General features: G+C 38.1%; 1 protein-coding gene across 7 annotated transcripts in view; it reads right to left on the bottom strand.

Moving 5' to 3' along the window:
• Positions 1 to 2157: 2157 nt before the first annotated feature.
• LOC110202749 (3',5'-cyclic-AMP phosphodiesterase 4D) overlaps positions 2158 to 22937 on the bottom strand; it is a 686828-nt gene continuing 666048 nt past the window's right edge. For all 7 annotated transcript variants that reach the window (XM_078153183.1, XM_078153182.1, XM_078153184.1 and 4 more), the window contains 6 exons: positions 22045 to 22209; positions 19419 to 19518; positions 11259 to 11413; positions 9036 to 9158; positions 8413 to 8595; positions 2158 to 7148 (listed from right to left, as the gene is read on the bottom strand). In XM_078153183.1, coding sequence (XP_078009309.1) covers positions 6723 to 7148; positions 8413 to 8595; positions 9036 to 9158; positions 11259 to 11413; positions 19419 to 19518; positions 22045 to 22209 — 1152 coding nt within the window. In that variant the 3' untranslated portion in view covers positions 2158 to 6722. The remainder of the gene's footprint in view (positions 7149 to 8412; positions 8596 to 9035; positions 9159 to 11258; positions 11414 to 19418; positions 19519 to 22044; positions 22210 to 22937) is intronic.

The following is a 22937-nucleotide window of genomic DNA, read 5'->3' as shown; positions in this document are numbered from 1 at the left end:
TATATGTGCACGTGTGTGTGTATATATATATACACACACATATACATACATATATATGTATATATACACACATACATATATATATATATGAATTTAACAAGCTCCCATTCATCCAGAATACAAACAAACAAAACTCTGCCAATAAACAGAATATTTTGTCCTCCCAGGACTGTACAATAACAATTCATGTACACAGGAACCCTGAAGTAGACCTGGAACTAGGGATAGACAAGGTAAACAGCCACTCAGAGCACAACACAGAGAAGAACACAAAAAAGGAACACATTTTCATGTTCCTTTTAATAAATGAATCTATTTAATGCCATGAAGTTGTCTCTGAGGCACATAAGTATCGATTTGGTGGTCAGTTAAAGTTTGAGGTAAAACCCAATGCCCCATTGTGATGCTATGGGTAACCTCAAATGTTAAGTTTGACCAATAAAATAAGCCCCACCCGGTCCTACCAAGCTGAAAAGATTTCTAAGATGGACCCAGACACACCCTTTATGTATCTGTTGTCTGAAAACATGTCTAGCTAAGCTCTAAGACTTATCATTAGAAGGAAGACCCGCAAATGTGGTTATTATTTTTCCAATATAAGGACTCAAGAAATCATCTATTAAGGTGTGGAGGGATGGCCATCAGCATGGATTGGAGGAGGGAAGATCTACAGTCATGAAAACACAAACTTCTGAAATCCTAAACCATGGAATGTTATAGCTGCAAATAGGGAAACTCTTTGAGGGCAAAGACAATTTGATTTTTGTCTTTTTATCCCCACCACTTAACCACAGTTCCTACAACACAGTAGGTGCCTAATCGATGCTTATAGATGGGGACACAAAGTAACTTGTCTAAGGTCACAAAAAAATGTCACTGAGCTAGGCCAGTATGAGCCATAGAATTATATGATGTTAGAACTAGGGAAAGGGACTTTAGCAATCACCTAGTGCAACCCCTTCATCGTATGGACATGTTCCCTTTGTCTCCCAAGCCTATGTTTCTCCCACTATATCATGACATCAGAATCCATTCAATTACAGCTTTAACATTTTTGAGCAACAGGAATTTGAAGCCAAATATCCCTTTAGATGACAAGCTCATCTGACTTTTGACCCCTCATAACGACTAGATAGCCATAATAAGCCTTTGGAAAAGTAGCTTATATATGTATATATCTCCCCAGAAGAATGTAAGATCTTTGAGGGCAGGGATTGTTTCATTTTTATCTTTGTATCCCCAGCATCAAGCACATTATAGGAAGTAAAAAGGAAGATGGGGAGCACTTATTAAGTACCTACTAGTACTAGGTACCTACTAGGTGCCAGGCAGTGTGACAAATATTATCACATTCTAGGCACTTATAAGAAGCTCATCAACAGTTTGGGCAGACAGTGTTCCAAGTGGCCCCCAAGTCTGGGACAGGTCTTCACAAAGAATTATAGTCCTAAGGGACCTCAGAGTTGAACTAGTCCAATCTACACTTAAACAGGAATTCTCTCCACAATAGCCCTACATGGTCATCCAGTCCAATCTTATGTGCCATAGAGAAGGAGCTCAAAGCTTTGGACAGATATTAACCTGAAGAAGTGTAGCTTTCAAAACTTGCCCAGGGTCCTAGCACTGCCAAAGCACCTGAAATGCCTCCTCAGTCATCAGATGAACAAAGTATATGTTTGAAATCTGGTCGTGATGTATAGCAGTTCTCAGTTTACCTCCATGCAAGACTACTACCATATTTTGTCATGAAATTAAATTCATTTGGGGATCTTGTTTTTCTTACCAGACAAATGGTCAATACCATTTGGTTTTGATGTGACTGGGTTAGGGCAACCTAAATTATACACATATGAATTTGGAAGACCTGAGTTCAAATCTAGCCCTAGACACCAAGTAGCTTTTTGACACTAGGCAAGTCACTTAACATTTACCTCAGTTTCCTCATCTAGAAAATGAAGATAATAACAGAACCTATCTCCCATGGCTGTTCTGAAGTGAAATAATTTTTTTAACATGCTTTGCAAACTTTAAAGTACTATACAAATGCTTATTATCATTATTATTGTTACTATTAGGTTTCCCAAATCCCTAAAACATTTATGGAATGGCTGTAAACAGAATCATCTTTTATTTGCAAAAGACAGAGTCATAAATAGCTAGGCAGAATCAACCCATGCTTTTATTTTCATTGCATATAAAAATTTCATATGAAGGTATTTGATGTACAGTACTATCCCATGGGCTGTAAGAGAGGCTAAGAAACAGGAGAATCATTTGTAATGTTCACACACAAGTTGCCACTCTGAAGACATACCCAAAGGAAAAAACCAAATTAAAAACAATGAAAACTGTCCAGGATTTTTTGTTTCTTTGTAGTTAGTGTCCCTTTTATACTGTTTAAAACAAAAGTAATCAAATTCCTTTGGGCCAGGGCTGCTAAAATCTACAGTTTGTGTCAAAAAAGGAGGCTCTGTTTTTCCTTGAAAAAGAATCTCTCCTTTCACTGAACAGTCACATGTTTCAAGGGCTGGGCATCAGCGGGAGGAAGAAGAGCTACCCACATCTTACACTAGGAAATTCATGCAGCACTCAGGAGTTGGCCACCAGAAATGGTTAAATTCCAAAATTTCAAAATACCAGCTATACTGAATCACGTTTGAAAGAGGAGTCCTTTTTGCTCTGTGCTTTCTATTCTATGTAACCTCTGTGAGCAGACAGATTCATATACATAAAAGGACAAGTTTTAGCTGCTATTTACTAGAGAAAATTCCTGGGCTAAATAATAATAATAATAATAATAATCTTTACTGTATGAGGAAACAGTGGTTAAAGAATAATAGCTCTTGGAAGATGAAAAAATAAGTAGCTATATGTAGATATAATTTGTGATTCTCATGTCACTTCATATTCATGTTCCTATGTGCCCTTGAAGTCAAGAAAATTTCTTATTGTTAGCTATCTAGTGTGTTTATCTTGTAGTGTTTTAAAATAAGGGAATGAAATCAAGGGACTGATTGAAATCATTGCTGATCCATAATAGAAGAATTGTGTCCACAGTGCTGTTTCATTGCAAATAGAAGCTAGTATTTCAAAAAGGGGTTAAACTTTCCAAGGTTGGTTGTGGTTATATAAAAAAAAACAGCTATTGCTCATAATCCAATCAGCTAAAAGTAACCTGGTTGGAATGCCCAGCCCTAGCCCCACTGTTACCTTACTTTCAAATGCAGCAAAACAGAAGATAATATTGTTTAAAGTTAAGGCACAGCCCTGGGACCAAAGACCTGCAGCTTTTTAAAAAATTTATTTATATAACTTTTATGTATTTTATAGTTTTCCTTGAATCTTCCATAAACAAGCTCTAAGGTGACACAGACTATGTTACAGGAGGAAAAAAAAAACATGTACAAGGAGTATGTATACACACCATTTGTTCTCTCACCAAGAGTTTCCAAATATACCAACACCACCCAGTCATGGGGGATGTTTTAATAAGAACTGATAATTTACAATTAACATTACAGTATGTACATTACAATAAATACATGGTTGTAAACAGACAAACAAGACTGTATTACAGGTAAGGTCATTTGGTGAGAAAAAAAATGTATGGCACAAAAAAATAAATAATGCATTCAAAAATTACCATAAAGCTTTCCATCAAATCCATTTCATTCAAGTTTTTTTTTCTCTTTGCCGTTTGTTCTAACTATACTATCTCATCATGAATTTTAACAATAACACCAGGAAAACAATGAAAATAAAAACAGCATTACTGTGTTAAGTAACTTGCAAGCTAAAATGTACTGGTTTTAGGCAAACTTGGATTCTTTTCTTCCCCATACAGTATCCAAATATTCCCCTTTCTTATGCATTTAAAAAAAAAAAAAGGAAAGCTACCCATAGAAGGAAATTTTTCTTCCTCCTAAAGTAGCCATGTGATGTTCGAGCACACTTTGGCAAGAAGGGGGGATAAAGAGGATTGTACGATGCATTAGATCCCTATTAGGGCTCTATGTTGTTAGGCCCTTTCAAAGGTATGATTGTCCATCTGTGGTTATCTTTCACAGCATGGGGGCATTTTTAAAAGTATTTTTTTTTCCTTTAGTGCAGCTATATAATTGTTTCAGGTCTGTCCCTGTTTAGGTACTGATATTGCTTCTTTAAAATTACAGGCACTCTGTGGGGGAAAAGCCCTATAGATTATGGGGATGAAAGGGACATGCTGGAAAGAGAAGAAACCACAGAAAGGATCGTCAGGAAGCTCTGCCTGTCCTTCCTGCAGTAAGTAGGAAAGACTTTTTTTTTTTTCAAACTCTGAAGCCCAAACAGAAAACAACAACGAAATGCTATTGGTGGATTCATTGATCAAAGGGGAGCAAGATTGGAGATCTTCATTTTGTTTGTTGTTGTGGGGCCAGGTATAGTTGGAGAGGGGTGCATAATCACTTAAGGGGCTATTAAATCAATTTCAGAGAAATCTCTCTACTAGCTTTGTAAACATCAGGATGGCTCTCTGGAGGGAGACCAGAGAGATGCTGCTCCAGCCCCAGCCGGCACATAAGCTATTGGAATTACGCTTCCGGCCTGTGATCTAACTTCTCATAGTGGTCCTTGTTCTGCTGGATTTTGTTTTATTTGTTTCTTATCCCATTACTGGGCTCCTTTGTTCTTCCCTCTCCTTTCTTAGCCATCTATTCATAGGTCTTCTTTCAAAACAGAACTTGAAGGGAAGTTTATAGCTTTTTTTTCTTTCTGAAGTCACATCATTCCGGGGGTAATGGTTACTCAGTAAACACCTTGGACCTCAAACTATCAACCTCTCAGACCTCAGCGAAATTTCCAAGGGCTGAAGCAACAAGGAGAGATGCCTATCACTTTCTCATTTTCTAAGCTAGGACCTTAACGTCTTCTCTGAGACCCTAGGGCCCTTTCTCTGCCTTCACCAAGGGTTAATCCTGACAAATAGGCCACCTCCAACCTCATCCGGTGGTATCACCAACTCCTTTCCCTTGGCAGGGGGTATAACTAAGAATTGGTACATTTCTTCTGCCTTTAACATTTGTTGCCAGATAGAAGCCCTTTCCTACATTTAGCAAGGATTTAAGAAATCTGGCAGGTAGCAAATATCTTTTACAAGTTTTTCTCAGCTCTCAATTCAAATTGATGCAGCTTTAAATTTTCAGCAAAAGTCACAGAAACCAAATTGTACTGGTTCAGTTAGGCCTGCCAATGTATGGACACTTCTTTTAAAATTCCTAATGATTTCCCTAGCCAACTAACTAGCTATCCCCTTTCTCTAGAAACCTGACAACTTCCCTTTGAGTTCCAAATAATATACAAGATTGAACAATGTGACACGTAACAAACCTCTTTCTAAAGCATAGTGATTCTAATGTCCTGCTCAGACAGACCTTTCCTATTTGCCTCGGGCAAAGATTCCAATATGTTTGGAAGGAGCCTGAGACAACAGCAAAGCCTCCAGCTGAGGACAGGTAGCTGGCTATAACAGAACATAAGCATGTAGCATCATCCATTTTAAAACATGTTTCTTGTGCATCTTAGGAAAGGCTCTATTTCCTGTTTAACACACAGCCAAGGAGGCACATCTCCAGCTTTGCTCCACAACCAACCAACTAATGTTTCTGTGAGAGTTTGCTTTCAGAAAAATTAGAAAGCTCACTGAAGAAGGCCTTTAGAACCAAGGTTTGCTCACTCTATACTATGAAGGAAAGTGCTCAGGGGAGATACAATTCTGCTCATTTGGGAAAAAATTAAAGGAAAATCAAAGTAAACTGGATTCTACCAAAAGGGTCTACTACAACTCAGATTTTTGTTTTTTATGGAAGTCACTGGCATATAAAACAATGAATTGCTACAGATCAGTCAACTGCTATGAACTCTAAGGTGCAAAAAAAAAAAATTAAATTAGAATTATTTATCCAGTGTAGCACAGATCTGTACTGAAAACTTGCAAGTTACTCCTTAGGGGGAAAAAAATAACCAGTGGCAGATGAAGTTCTGAACATATTATTTTAAATAGGTGATACCTCAATACATTTAATATTAATAAAAGTAAGCTCTACAAAAGATCTTGTTTTACATATCATACAAAATGTAGAGGTCAGTGTAGCCCTTTCAGCCACACTGTTCAGTCATATATAACAGGAAGACTTGAAATTAGAAAATTTTGCAATTTCTGCGGCTCATCTTCCTCCTGGTAACAGACTTATGCTGTGTCTCATCACGCCTTGTTTCCTCCATTAGAACCTCACTTTGCTCTGGTTGTATTCTAAAAACTTCACAAAACTTCATGTCACGTAATACCATCTTATTTCCAAAAAATTTTAAAACAAAACAAAATAAACAAAAACGAAATGAACCCCAAACCATATCAGCCTTTGGCTGACAAGCTATATACTCCCATGAAAATATGGTAGAGTAACCTAGCTGCTGAATCAGCTCTACCAAGCTGAGATCTTGTTAAAATGCTTTTCATGAATATATCCCCCTTGTTCTGATGCCATGGAGGCGAAAATCCTGGTTACAATATTCCTGAGTGCCAAGCTGAGTAATCAGGTTCAGTTTTGTTCGACAAACGTGTCCTGGCAGATGACAGTGAGGTGTGACCATGGTTGTGGCATGTGACATGCACTTTGGAAACCATTTTCTATTTTTTTCCTTTAAAATAAAAAAGGAGAAAGTGAAAGTCTTCATACTGTTTGTTACGTGTCAGGGGAATGCTCGTTTTCTATTGCACAAGGTTCTGCTGAGCCCTCCTCCTCCTCTTCTTCCCCCACTGCCTCCTCCTCCACCTGCTCATCAAGAGGGATTTCAGTGGACTCCGAGTCTTGGGTACAAAGAGTTTTGGAGTCACTGCAGCTGGTGTCTTCCTCCACCGGACTGCCACTGTCCTTTTCTGTATCTGACTCGCCATCTTCCTCCAAAGTCAGTTCAAACTGAAATTTCTCAGTCTGCCCTTGCCTGCCTTCCTCCTGATCATCAGGGGCAGGAGAAGGGCTCTGAGGAATTGTGCTCTGGTACCATTCACGATTGTCCTCCAACGTATCCAAGATGTCCTGGGCGTCAGGATGGACGAGGTCTGCCCACGTCTCCCAAAGAGGATGAACAATGTAGTCTATGAATCCCACCTGTTTCAAAAATGTGACACAGAAATAATTAGCCAAGAGGAAAGAAGGGGGAAAAAAATCATGTGGATTATGGCTTCTACCCCCCTCCTAATAAGCTAAATGCACCAAATATGATAGCCCAGTTCAAGGAACATCATTTGAGTATTTCACAGGCAAGCAAGTAGAAGTACCAATGCCACTTGATGCATCAGTCAATCCATCAATAAACATTTACGAAGTGTCTACTATGTTCTAGACACTGTGTTAACCTGCTGAAGACTAGCATATAGAAAATTCATCTAAACAATCAAGTCAAGTGTGCTTGTAAGTATTTCATAGATTGCCACAGGGTAGCACAGATCTCTCCAGTCTATACCACAATAGCCCCCTCTGTCTCCACAATGGGTGGGTGCTGCCAAATATTCTATACCACCAGCAGGAAATTCAGCTCCACTGTTTCAGGAGGTATAACTAAGCAATGCCAATTCTCTTCTATACTTAGTAATATCAACAAGCATTACTTTTTCAGAGCCTACAGCGTGCCAGACAAAAAGTGAAACAGATTTGTCCCCAAGAAGCATATATTCTACTGGGGAAAAGAAACATATAACTATACAAAGAAGACAGAAGGTAATAGGGGAGTGGGAGAGTAGGGAGGCTTTTTATGTAGGAGGAGGCACTTGAACAGAGTCTTGATGGATAATGAAAATTTTAAGAGGCAGAAGTGAGAAGGCAGTGCATTCCAGGCATGGGGGACAGAGGCACAGAGATAAGAGAACCATGTATGATGAACTGTTAAAAGGCCAGTTTTGTTGCATCATGGAGTAATGTGCAAGAAAGCTAAAATGGTTATTTGGAGCAGATTGAGAAGAGATGTGAAAGCCAAATAGAGATGTTTATGTTTACTCCTAGAAGTGATAGGCAGCCACTGGAAATGACTGGGTGGAGTGTGGGAACATGGTCAGAGCTATACTTTAGGGAAATCACTTTGGTGGACTGGAGAGGGGAGAGCCTGGAGGCAGAGAGACCAAGTGAACCAATGGTCTGGGCAGTTTAGGGTATTCGGGATTAATGCCTTTTTCTTTTCTTCATGAGCCAGAGGAGGAAAATAAGGTAACTGAGTAATAAATATATGTAAAACTTAGCTTGCTAAAAGAAATTAAAAAGGAAAGTTCATGTTTTGGGTCTGCAGATGAAGCACCAACATGAGGACAACAGCCCAATGTTAAGGATTCAACCTCAACTATTGCCAGCCTTCAATGGTATGTCTCAAATGGATAATTACCTGTGACTTTTCTACTGAGGCATTGTGCTTGTCACACATGGGACTTATTTCCATTCCCCGTTCCCGTTCCCGGTCTCCCTGGCGGAAGAACTCCTCCATTATCCTGTCTGTCCACTGGCGGTAAAGCTGAAGAGGCTTTGTTGGATTGCTTAGATCTGCACAGTGCACCATATTCTGTAGGACCTAAAATAGATAAACACATTCTCTGCTCAGCACCGGCTGCTACCTGATTACACTGGGAAATCAAGTTGTTGTTTTTTTCCCTCCACTGGCACATTCAATGACTGTGAAGCTTCAAAATACATGTAGTGTAAGATTTCTTAGGAATTGCAAAACTATGATGAGTCTGTGTGGTGTTCACACTTTCATTAATAGACATGACTTATCCCACTTCTCCTGCCTGTAGATACGCTGAGGAAGAAAATGTTGATGGGCAGGATTAAGACCACAGATGTTTATACGGTTAGGAAAGGAAAATGCTGTCAATCCAAAAGATACTTCCAACATAACCTTAATTCTCAGGAATAAGATCCTGGAGACAGATCTTGCTTTGAACCACAAAACAGGGAGAGGAGGAGGAGGAGGAGGATCGATGGACAGAGATAACTAAGATGCTATCTTACCTGAATCCTATCTGAATAATTATCAAGAAGAAGAACCCCAGAGCTTGTAACTTTCTTGGTTTCAACCATAGTTTTCAAGTCAGCCAGTAGATTCATGTGTTTAGACATGTCTGTTGCAAGTACCTTAAGAGGGAAGAAAATATTCTATTAAACATAAAAGTATACAGAAAATATTTTACCATGCTCTTTTGAAGGGAATTTTTCTTTTCTGTGTGTTTTCTGGAGCCCTAGATAACCACAGGGGCAGCCACCATTAGAAATTACTCACAACATAAGGCGAGATTCACCTTGCTGCAGAGAACCATTCAAGAAGGCAATGCTAACCACTTCTGCTTTGGAAAAAGTGGCAATAATGTACATGAGAAATAGTCATATTTAGTTTGTAATTTCTATCATCCATTGCATTAGGAAAAAGTTAATGGAATGTAAAGCTATATAACTACACTGAGACAACTGGGTGCTAGGCTTGGCAACTTGAGCTGACGATGCTGAAATCACAAGCCATCACATAGGCCACCCCCACTCTGAGTGGACTTGAAAGTCTAGACACTGGCTTATCTTGGCATCTGCCCCTCACTCATATCAGAATATGGAGGAAAAAATTCTGGCTAAGTGAAGTTTGTAATGAATCTGGCTCTGCCCAGGAAAGGGAAGATTTACAGCACACAAGGGCAGAAAAAAAAAGTAAATGTGAGTCATTCATAGAATGGTAACAAACTTAGTAATGAAATAATAATAATTTTGTTATTCAGTCATTTCAGTCAAATCTGACTCTTCATGGACCCATTTAGGGTTTTCTTATAGAGATACTGGAGTAGTTTGCTATTTTCCTTCTCCAGCTCATTTTACAGATGACAAACTGAGGCAAACAGGGTTAAGTGACTTACCCAGGGTCACACTGCTAGTTAAGTATCTGAGACCAGATTTGAAATCAGGTCTTCCTGACTCCAAGTCCAGTGCTCTATCCACTGAGTCATCAGCTGCCTCTGGTGTTGCGTGAGATAATAATAGCTAGTATTTATTTGGCACTTTGTGTGTAAAACATTTCATATAATATATATGTATTTATTTACATATATACATATATATGTTTCTAATCTCATTTGATCAAAGAGTTATTGACGGGCTAAAAGGAAACTAAGGTGATAATATGAATATTAAATATATATCTATTCAAACAAAAAGTAAACTATAAAATCATAGGATGGACTGGACTTAGTTTAGCAGCAGTTTGTGAAAAAGACATCAGTCATAGGGGATGTACTAGTAGACTTCCACACCAACATGAGTCAAGAGAGTGTATCGAGAAAGTCAAGAAAATGTGCCAATCTTACCTGGCCTACATTAATAGCTAGAAAGTAGCCCAAATAGGGGATCTGTGTAGATCAAAGCATTGCTGGAGTAGGGTATTAAATTCTGGGCACACTTAAAAAAAATAAGAATCGGACACACTGTGGATCAGAATGATAAGAGCTCTGGAAACCATATGATAAGGGAGAATAAAAAGAATTGAAAGAACCAAGCATGTTTAGACTATGGAAGAAACTTAAGGGTGACATGCTAACAGTCTTCAGATACCTGACAGGTTGTCATATGTAACAGGGATTAGGGCTATTCTTTATAGTTCCAGGGAGAAGACATGGGGTCAATGGATGGACACTGGAGAAAGCAGATTTCAATATAATATAAATAATTATTAGGAACAGGTTACCTTTATAAGGGTAGTAAGCTCCTGTAACTGGAATGATTCATGTAGAATGTGGATGACAATTTGTCAGGTATTGGCTGGGAGGCAGGACTAGAGATGGCCTGTAAGGTCCTTTCCAGTTTCAAGAGCCTAATAATTTAGAAGTATGAATTGCCCATATATGTTTCCAAATGATCACAGTCTAATTATAAGAGGAGGACTGAGTCACATAAGGCTTCCTGGGCTTGCTTGGCATGTCACTGAGGGATAAAATCTGAATGATGAATTATCAGCCATTCTTATTCTAAGCAATGGCAGGTCTGCTGACTGTGGAAAACTCATCACAAGAAATAAGTATCTGGCAGCCCCAGGCAGCCTCCTCCAATGGGAAAAAAGGACAAGCAGAGGTCTGGAAAAGACTGCTACCCAGCATTTCACGAACTGCATTGTCACCTAACTGTAGAAGGTTTGACCCCAGACATTAGCATAATCTGCCCTTCTGTTTCTGTCTATTTAGAGGAGGAAGCATCACTTACAATGTCAATGACCATCTTCCTTAATGATTGTCTTTGCTTTTTGGTCAAATTCTGGAAAATGTCACAATTTTCCTCCTGCAGCAACTTGAAGCCCACAGCTAAATGATGGTTCTCCAGGACTGATGAGTCATTGTACATCAAGGCAAGTTCAGAATCTGGAAGAAAACCAGGAAGCAAAAAGATAAATGTAGCTTATCTCCAGTATACTTATTTTTTAATTTTTTTTCTGACACTGATCTGCCTTGGCGTTAGGCCTGTCCCTTTCCTCAGCATGCCAGACTGAAAATCAAGTTAGGGCTGCACCTATCATTGACATAACAGAAAAGAGGAGAGAATACAAAGTAGTGGAAGGAGTCCTGGGCTGTGGGTCAGGAGGCCTGGTGGTTAGTACTGTCTCTCCTGCTGAGTAGCCCTGGAGCCCATGGCAAGCCAATTTGCTTCTCTTGAACTTCAATTTGCTGTCTATAAGAGGAGAGTGGACTGTATCATCTCTAAGCTCTTTTTTTCAGTTCTTAAAAAAAAAACCCACTATGGTAGTATAAGCCCTATGTGTTAAAACACGATTGTTGTTATTTTTAATTTTTTGCAAGATTACAGAAAATGAGTTGTTTTGTGCCTGATCACTGGGGAGACAACCTTAAGCTGTATAAAATGGAGGAATCATGCAATTTGTAGGCTAGTCATCCTCCTAATTAAGGAATTCAAATAGTTATTTTAGATATTTAGATGTCAATGTCGGTTTTAAGATTTTTTTTCTTCACTATTTTAGAAACTGTTCAAAGTGTAAGCTTCAACCACTGGTTGTACTTGTTCTTTTACAAGGGTTACAACAGGGATGGTAAAGCACCACTATACCCTATTTCCCCTAGTGGGCTTCACAGAGCGAGTCTAGTATTAAGCTTTCTTTCTATGACCTCATTATTCCTTCCTCTGTGATTGCCCTCCTGGACACGTGAATCTTCTGCATGAAGAAATCCTGCATAAATAAACCCTTCCCATAGCTAGTGTAGGCTCAGAGCTGAGATGATAGGAAGAGGCTAGGGGCACTAAAACAAACAAGACTTATCAGTGAATACAGCATTTTTTTCTCTTTAGACCTGGGAAGTCTGGGGTGAAAAATTTGTACTAACTCCACATGATCACCTTCTCTACAATTTACAATCCTTGGGGTTGCCCAAGACATCTGGAGGTTAAGTGACCTGGCCAGGGTTACAGGGCACATGTAGGAGCTGGGACTTCTTGACTCGGAGGCCAGATCTACTCTATCCACTCTGCCTGGGTGCTAGTGCCTTTCCATTGTATTCTTTCCCCAAGTGAGCTGGAAAACAACTTTTCCTTTATAATGCAAGGACACTTACTTGAAAACAATCACACTAATTTTTATTAGTGTTATTGTTCAGTCACTTCAGTTGTGTCCAACTCTTCATGACCCCATTTGGGCTGTTATTGCCAAAAATACTGGAGTGATTTATCATTTCCTTCTCCAGCTTCTTTTACAGATGAGGAAACTGAGGCAAACAGGATGAAGTGACTTGCCCAGGATCACATAGCTAGTAAGTGTCTGAGGCCAGATTTGAACTCAGGAAGATAAATCTTCCTGATTCCAGGCCTGGTGCTCTTATCTATCGTGCCACCTAGTGCTGTACAAATGTTCATTATTATTATCATTCAGAATTATGATTATTAATTTCTTAAGGAATGAGAACTGGAAAGGAACTCAGATCATCCAATCCGGCATTCCCCTTTTACAGACGAAGGAAACTTAGGCCCAGAAAAGTCAAAGGCTTTGCCTGAGGTCACAAAGGTAATGATTGACAAGGCTTAGACTTGAACCTAGGTCCTGTGCCTCCTAACCCAGAGCTTTCTGTTACACAATCCTGCTCACTGCTTCTGGTTGCTGAGTTCATCTAAATTCTACACCCCTGGTTAAGATAGGAACCACGGAAAATCAACACAGTTAAACATACTATAAGAAATTAAACATCCCTTTAAAATATCATTACCATAGTTTGTTTAAATATAAAACAAAACCCCTGAGAAAAACCATGAGAATTGTAATTCAACCCCATAAAGGGAAACCTCACTGATATTTTCCTTAATATTTAATTTTTAATTAAAAAATTAAATTTATTTTTTATTTTTAAAATTTAATTTAAATATTTGCAATATTTAAGAACATAACAAATTTAAGCATGCATTTCACAAAAGCATAATATACTCATAGCCCACTTATTAGGCTTCTAGCAGACTATGCTCATTTCTGACATTTGAATAGTGAAAAATATTGGTGTGAATGAAGCTGCCGATGCCCTTTGAGGCCGTAACATATAAACGATTCAGTTTTCCAATAAGCCTTCTAATCCAGTCTATATTCTAACACATAGCTCTGAGCCCATCACAGTGTCCCAAAACATTCTAGAAAATGTCAGATTGTTTCACTCTCATGTCCCCACCAGCGCCTGGAACACAGTAGGTACTTAATAAATATTTGATAATTGACACTCTAAGGGCCACAAATATCTTTCCACTTAACCTCATGGTATTGCCTTTCATATGTCTTAAACTGTAAAAAAAAAAAAATTTAAAAAATTAAAAAAAAAAACCTTGGCCTACTCAGTATCCCCATAGGTGTCTGGCATCTTGCCATCTCCATCCCTTTATCTATGTTTTCCTACCTACGTAACTTCAATCTCTGGATGTTGAAATCCTATGCATTCTTCAAGGCCAAGATCAGATGCGACCTCTTCCCATAAGTTTTTCCCTAGTCCCTCTAGCTGAAAGTTCTCTGTCCTTTCTCTTAGCCACAAAAACAGGGCAAAAGAGTTACCATGACTGCTCTGTACTATCATTATTTGCATATGGTCTTATTTTCCCTACCTAAATTCTAAGCTCCTTGAGAGAGGATATGAATTCATGTATGTTCTGTCTACATAGTGGGTGCTTTGAGAGGAAAAACACAGGCAATTTGGGACGATTTGTATGGGGTAAACATTTTCTACCGTATGGCTCCGGGGAGGAGAAAGAGGGTCAGTGGGTGGACATTCAAAAAAGCAGATTTCAGGTCAGTATAAATAATAATTAGAGCTGTCCAACAATGAGACACCTTAAAGGGCTCTGAGATCATCACTTCGTTATCCCCATGGCATAATGATTCACGACTCAGTTCTATGAGAAGAGCATCTGAGGCAGTGAAGCTTGCTCACAGTGAGTGAAGGCTGCCATGAAACTTAAGGGCCACAAAGAGTTGTTGGTATTTTTTAAAGACATATTGGGGAAAAGACAAAGACCCCAAGAAAAAGTGCTACTGCTGAGGGTCAATGGGATGATGAGCACAGATGACAAAAAGTAGAGCTGTTTGACTCTTATTTTGCCTCTATTTTCTCTGTCAAGGAGAACAAACTTTGGACTGGAAATGACAGAACAAAAATGGCTCACAGGGAAGTAGAAACTCAAAGTAAGTATAGAGATAGCTGCCCTTTATGAGTTCAAGTCACCAAGCCTTAATGTGTTTTCTGAGACCCTGTCAACGATCTTAGAAAAGCTGTGAAGAATAAGAGAGGCTGCCGCATGGGCAAAAGGGTAACCTGAGTTTCAAAAAGAGGAAGCAAATTGATTGTGCGTACTATAAGTCTGACTCTGATTCTGGGCAAAAATCCTAGAATATATTATTAAAGGTATTGTTAATAAACATTTAGAAAAGCAAGTAGTGTTCACTAAGAGTCAACTCAGCTTCATCAAGAACAGGTGATGTCAGAATGATGATGACTTTTTTTTTTGACAGTTACTATAATGGTATGATAAGAGTCCAATGATGTTAAATATAGTTTACTTTGGTATAATAAAACATTTGACAAAATCACTCATGCCACTTATGAGACAGAGAGATGTGGGGTAGACAATAGTATAATTAGATGGATTTAGAACTGGATGACTAGTTTGGCTGAATCCAAAAAAGCAGTCATTGCTGCTTGAGTGTAAAATTAGAAGCCATAGATGGGAAGAATAGCCAATAATGACGGAGTCTAGAGCCAGAAAAATAATGCAAGACTAGAACATTGGGCAAAATCTGATAAAATGAAATCTAGTTAAGAATAAAGTAAAGCTTACACTTAAAAAAATCACCTTCATGAGTACAGTAAGGAAAGTGTCTGGCAAATATTAAGGGCCTAATAAATATTTTTTAATTCATTCTCTCATTAATTCATGTAAGATAGGGAGGATATGACTAGAAAGTTACTGATCTGACAGCTGAAAACATATCTCAGTATGGACTTCAAACTCAATATAAGTCAATATATTGTAATAAGGTGACCCAGGAGATAACCTGGACTAGGGTGGTTAGTAGCGCTCTACTCTGATCTGGTCAGTCTACATCTAAACTCTGCCTCAGTTGTATGCACCATATTTTAGAAAGGACAATGATTAGCTAGAGAGAAAGGTTCAATGCTACTCAATGACTGTTGTAAGGTTTGGGGTTTGAGAGTGTCCAAAATACACTGGCACATGTGACTAACACACGGAAAGCATGTAGGCCAAGCCTTTACATAAGAAAAGATGGATGAGTAGTGGAAAGGGTCTGGAGGATGACAGCTAGGATGGTGAAAGACCTCAAAAGCATACCATATGAAGACTGATTGAAAGAACTCGGCATGTTTAAACTGTAGAAGAGAATTGATTAGGAGGATATGACATATATATAACCTCCACAAAAAGCTACTTCCTCTGAATCATCAGAAAGGACAGAATTAAGAAAAGTGGCAGAAGTTACAAAGAAGTAAATGGGGGAAGGAGTATAAGGAAAGGTTGCATAGTAATAGTGCTACTCTAAAGTGGAAAGGGAGAGAATGAGCATTTATGTAGGCACCACATTAAGTGCTTCATAAATATTAATCTTGTTTGATCTGACTGATTCATGAAGTATTGAATTCTCCAAGAAAAACTGGTTGAACATGTTTTATGTATGTTGCATGAGGGCCTTTGGGTGGGAGGAGAAGAGGTATGAGTTGGACTTGATGGTTAAAGAATCACAGAATTTCACATTTGGAAAGGACTTCAAATCTCACACTAATGATCCTGAATTACCAAGCAAAGATTAAATTAATGATAGGTCAACTGCATGCTGTGGTCTTTGATTCCCTGTCGCCTTTGAAATCCTTCAGCACTTAGTCATAGATTCACACATGTAAGATACTGTGTCACCTGCTAGAAACAGAAAGGCAGAAAGAAAACCCAGTTCCAGTAAACATCACAGCAAACATTCTACTGAGGGATACACTATTTAAACAGATAATTAGCTACAAGGTAGTTTGAGAAGTGAGAGAAAACTATCAACTAGGGTGATCAAGAAAGGCTTCATATAGAAAACAAGGCACTTCTAACTAAGTTTGGAAGCAAGCTAATAGTTCTAAGGGGCCAAGAGAGTTGGAATCTGGAGGTGAGTGATGGAGGAAATACCAAATTCAAAGCACTTCAAAGTAGCCTAATTAGGTCAGAAGGTAAAGTATATGAAGAAAGAGTGCTGAAATACTCACCAAGTGCTTAGTAAGTGGCTTTACAAAACCAAAGTAAGAAAGAGTCTCTACCTTCAAGGAAATTACATTCCATTCAATGAAGACATTGACTCACAGATAGGTTGAGTGATTTGCCAAAGGTCACTCAGCTAGTTAGTGTCAGAATTATGTCAGGAGACTAAGCCACCTCACTCTTGGTTTAGGGTTCTTTTCAGGGTTATCTTGCTGCCTCTACTTTCTATAATTATTCCAACTATAATTTTATGAGTAAGGGAAATCATGAACATGAAACATGTGAACAAAGAGGGTTTACTGTAAATTTAAATCAACCACATAATTCTGATATTTGGATTATGACATCATCAATTACAGGGAACCCAATAGGGCCTCCATTGTTACCCAACATAGCCAGCTATCCCTTTTATCTCTTGGTGATTCATTTTTAAAAATGCCATTTCTATCGGCAGTCAAAAGCAAGGGAACTAGAACAAGCTAAGAGAGCAGTACTTGTAGACCACTCAATATCTACATATTTCTTCCAGTCCTGTTATAGATTACTTCTTATTAAGTATTCAACTTAAGTATCAACAAGGGATCTCTCTTATGCTACAGTGGTATTTTTGTACTATCTTTAAAACATTACTCTTCTTAAAAGGCAAAGTTAAATATAAAATGGGATACAATGCAAAGAACAACGTATTTGGAATTAGAGGACCTGGGTTCAAAACGCCTCTACCACATACTACCCTTTGTGATTTTGGTCACTGGGCCCCAGTTTCCTCATTACATGATGGAAGAGATTGGCCCATTTGGCCTCTGATTCCTTTGGCTCTAGATCTATGATCCTATCAGTTCTAAGCTGACATTTCATAAAAAAAAAAAAAGGATCAAAACTCATTTCACAGAGGTGACTGCTCAGATTTGGTCTAATGGTGGCCCTTCTTTCCGTCCTTATTTAAATATCAATAGCATCCCATAATTGCCCTGGATTCTCAGGAGAAAAAAAAAAGCTTAACACTGGTCACACATGTGAAATAAGGCAACATAAGATCCATAAAGTATCTTACAAATAAATGTATTTTCTTTTGTGTTGCTTTGAGCTATTATCCTATGGTAAATGTTATTTATGAGTTCTCAGCAAAAGGATTATTCACATCTGCCGTTCCTAAATAGTCTGAATAGTAAATGGTGTTCTGTGCTCCAGTCTCTTCAGTCTGTTTTGCCAGACTGATGAAATGCACTTGCTATCAACACATCTCAAAAATTTGGTGACATTCCCAATCCTCCTTTTTGTGAGTGAGTCACTAAATTGCATTTTGCTATAGGGTAGCCCGGAGGCTATTAAATGATATATAAAAATAGATCCAAATAATCCCACGGATGTGTGTTAATCCCTCCCAAAGCAAGGCTAAGGCAGAAAGGCTATCTTTAAATTTGGCTGCACTGCTTGGTAGGAAGGGCAAATTCCCACTAGGCACTGAAAATGCTGTAAATATGTGCATATGGGTTATGAGAAGACTATAATCCACAAATTAATCAAAGAAATGAAAGTCAGGGGATACCAAATTTAGGTCCTTCCACTTCACTGATAAGAATCAGATCATTTAAAACTGTTTTGCATTTTAGCCTCCTCTGGTTCAGTAGGATTAATTAATCCGTCATTTCAGTATATTAATTTGAAGCACCATAGGAATATAACTTCTACTATGATCGAACATCTTTTCATAACTCTGTCATTTGAACAATCCCTGCGAGAGGATTTCTGCATACCATGCAGGAAAAATCCCCTGGGGATAGACATCCTACATGGCATCAGAGAAAGAAAAATGGGTTTGGACTCAGAAGATTCAGGAGTGAATCTTGGTTTTATCACGCAGGATTTCTGTGAGCCTGGGCAAGACATGTCTGGGCTAAGGTTTTCTCGTATGTAGTGAGGGGGTTGAGTTCAATGATTTTTAAGATTCCTTCCAATTCTAAACTAATAATCATCTTGTGACCTCTTAGATCCCATCCAATTGTAAGGCCTAGATTTCCGAGACTGGTTATGAGCTACTCAGGACAGACTGCCTCTAGTAAAAGAAAATTATTTGGTAATAAAGCAGTGAAAAGAGAGAAGCTTCTATCTCACCATGAGAAAAATATCAAATTGGAATTACACTAGAAAGAGTTAAAACTACAGAGAGAATAAAATAAAGGACAAAGTTAATATGAATTCTCTCTCTAATTTCATTTTCCATTTGAGACAAATTTCCAAATCTACATGGTTCTATGCTACCTATGTCTGTATCTATCCCCCAGGCTTTCCACTTGTGAATAACTAACTCCAGGAAAATAATAAGGAACTGCTATTTAGAGAGGGGTGCTAGAATTCAGTTCTTGTTAGCTCGGGGTTCACATCATGTGTCTAGTATAGCATGAAGGTAATTTACATAATTACATAAGAAGAAAAATGATTAAATGGCGTTAGTCACACGTCTCAAAAAGCACGGACACATGTAAGGGGTACAGAAAACATTTGATTTTCTCATTTTCCACAGAATTGTTCCAAAATACCTATTACAAACAAACTCTTCTTTTTCTTGCTTCTACCACAGCATCCCCCTTTCTTCTCCCTCCCCTCCAAAAAAGAACCAAAATTGACCATACATACTTGTATTAATCAGGAACTGGTTTGAAACCCCAGGGTGATCCACATCATGTATTGCACTGGCAAAAATTGCTGCAAGAATCTCCAAATCCGTGAACACTGCCTGGAAATCCAAGTATAGACAAGATCAGTGATTGAGGCAATAAGCCTGACAACAATTAGTGGACTGAAAACTGGATTTCCCAAGAAGAAGGAGGAAACTTCAAATGTTTCAATTTCATGATATGGAAGGTAGAAAAGGCCTCACTGGCCTATGATCATTAACAAAATATCAATAATACTATACTTGCACTGCCTCATTCACAGGGTTGCCATGAGAGAATTACTGGGTAAATCTGAGTGATGATGGTAAAAACAATGATGTATATCTGCATCTTTAACTCCATTCATGGGACAAAATATTTCAACTCCTTTTTGTGGCTCTCTCAATGATGAAATTAATATAACACTACCAAAAACTAGGTTTTCACAAAAACGATTTAAATTGTAAGGATGTTTTACATTCTTGATAACTAGGAATACAGAATGAAAGAAATAACTTTAAAAATAAAAATTAGCAAAATAATTAGAAGTGGGTTTTTTCTCTTTAAAATAATTTGGAATAGTAAATCGCTTCACAATTTATTCACGTATTTTAAGCTCTTCACAAACTGGCCCATTACTACACTTCTACTCTATTTCGCTCCCTTCCATGTATATTATGATTCAGCAACCTAGCTATCGACTAAATTCCTTCTCAACTTCTTCTCCAGTCTTGCCAGCTGTTTGTGACTTCCCGTTTGATCTACTCTATCCTATAGTTATTCACACATTGTCTCTCCCATGAAAATGTGAGCTTCTTGAGAGCAGGGACTATTTCCATCTTGCTCTGCATCCTCAGGGGTTAGCACCATGCTTGACATGTGGTAAGGGCTTAATAAATACTTGTTGTTCTGGCTTGATCATTTTAAAGAATTTTTTTATTCTAAGGTAAAAATCAAGAGTTGCTTTTTCCAATGCATTTTACAGAATGAGTGAATAAGCCATTTATCACTTATTCACAATCCATAAAAAAAGATTAATTGCTCTCTGATAAAGGCCTTTTTTTCTCAAATATATAGGGAACTGAACCAAATTTATAAAAAATAAGAGCCATTCCCCAAATGACAAATGGTCAAGGGATATGAGCAGGCAGTTTTCAGAGGAAACAAAGCTACAATCAAAGTCATACGAAAAAATGCACTATGGATTAGCGAAATACAAATTAAAACAACTATGAGAAATAACTTCACACCTATCAAGTTGGCTAACATGACAGAAAAGGAAAATGACAAATGCTGGAGGGGATGCAAAAATAGGGACACTAATGCAGAGTTGTGAACTGATTCAAACATTCTGGAGAACAATTTGGAATTATGCCCAAAAGGTTATACAACTGTGCATACCCTTTGACCCATCTATACCACTACTAGATCTCTATCCCAAAGAGATTAAATAAAAGGGGAAAAGACTTATACGTACAAAAATATTTACAACAGCTTTTTTTTTTGCAGGGGCAAAGAATTGAAAATTGAGGGAATACCCATAAACTGGGGAATGGCTGCACAAGTTGTGGTATATGATTGTGATGGAATACCATTGTACTATAAGAAATGAGAGGTGATGAGCAGGATGGTGAGCAGAAGCATGACAACATTGCACATGGTAACAACAATGCTGTAGATGATAACTGTGAATGACTTAGGTATTCTCAGCAATACAATGACACAAGACAATTCCAAAGAAACCATGATGAAAAATGCTACACATCTTCAGGAAGAGAACTGATGAACTCTGAGTACAGATTGAAGCATACTTTTTTTCACTTAAAAAAAAGCAACTAATTGCTACTGGACAAAAAAAGGTAAAGAAAACAAGTTTTTCTAAGTATAACTAAAGATATCACATTTCCCCTTTTTATATATGAAAATGATGACAACTGCATCACTTCAATGAAGAGACAGATTAAAGATGAATTTTCCAAATGTGAAAATGACTAAAGATAACATATAAACCTCAATAGAACGATCTCAAAAATTTTGGCTTTGGTTCTACAAGGTATTTCTAGAAAATCCAATTAAAGACTTGCATGAAGTGATACTAAAGTAGGCAGAGCCAAATACACAATGGCTAAGATAAATCTTAAAAAATAAATAAATAGGGGCAGCTACATGGTGTAGTGGATAGAGCACTGGCCCTGAATTCAGGAAGACCTGAGTTCAAATCCAGCCTTAGACACATAACACTTACTAGCTGTGTGAGCCTGGGCAAGTCACTTAACCCCACTGCCTAAACAAATGAATGAATGAATGAATAAAAATAATTAAAAGCAACTAATTCAGAAAGAGGACAATAATCAGTGCTCAATCCATGGGTCAGGAGACAAGAGATGACAAATGTGACAGATTCAGACAGACATAGTTGATACAAATAGGTTGGTTTTGCTTGACTATTTTCCTTTGTTGCAACAGATAATTCTGAGACAGGGATGAGGGAAAGGGAATGCAGAGAAATAATTGTAATGTTAAAAAAAAATTAAGCCATTAATAAACAAGGGACCTAGAGATCTAGAATAGGGTTAAACTTGAATCCAGGGAAAAAGGAATTTTACCTCCAAAGCAGGCGTGGATAGCAGCACATGAGTGGACTGAACTACATCTGCAGCATGTATGTTATTGTGATATGCCACATCAGCATGGTAATGGTCTTCTAAAGTCATCAGGTATGTAATTAAAGTGTCTACTGGAATTTTAAATGTTTTTAACAAATCCCGTTCCTGGAAAGAGGGAAAAAAAAACCTGTCAATATTTTTGTTTTTAATTTTGAAGCTTAGCAAATATAAGTGATTTGCCCAAGCTCTCAGAGGAAGGAAGTGGTGGAGGTAGGATTCAAACTTCTGGTCCTGTGACCTCATGTTGAGGAGACCAAAACTAATGTTTGATCAGGAAAGTGGAATCCAAGAAGCAAACGAAGGAGCCCTGGGCACACCAAAACCAAATCATAATTAAACCATCCTTTCTGGTAACCACATGGGTCCAGGTCAAAGCTCTTTCTTTGGTCTCCGGAAATCAGCTACAGATGCCTAAAGGATTACTTATTCATTTTAATGGAAGAAGTAGCAGGTCACACCTATTTCTTCAGCAACTAGGTCAACTGCCTGACTGACATTCTTTGTGAGTGCACAGCTGACCACCCCAGCCCTATAACGACTCTTGCCATGAATATCTAAATATGTGAAGGTGGGAGTTCTCACAGTGAGAAAATGGACTGGAAAAAAGGAAACAGGGAATCAAGGACAGCGATAAAGGTCAACTTCGGGATGATCCAGTTGGGTTTTATGGAACTGGTTTGATTTTTAAGTCAACTTTCAATTCAATTTTAGGAATTATCTAAAAACCTGATTTTTACTGAGTTTCAATCTTTTCACATTTTTATTTTATGTATTTCGTGAAGAGGACAGAAATAACAAAATTGCCTAATCTGGGCTTTGCCTATCCTCCATTC

The sequence above is a fragment of the Phascolarctos cinereus genome, unplaced genomic scaffold, assembly GCF_003287225.1.
Source record: "Phascolarctos cinereus isolate Bilbo 61053 unplaced genomic scaffold, phaCin_HiC Scaffold_4;HRSCAF=312, whole genome shotgun sequence".
NCBI classification, from domain to species: Eukaryota; Metazoa; Chordata; class Mammalia; order Diprotodontia; family Phascolarctidae; genus Phascolarctos; species Phascolarctos cinereus.
Note: the sequence above shows the minus strand (reverse complement) of the source record. Positions and strands in the feature narration are given on the sequence as shown.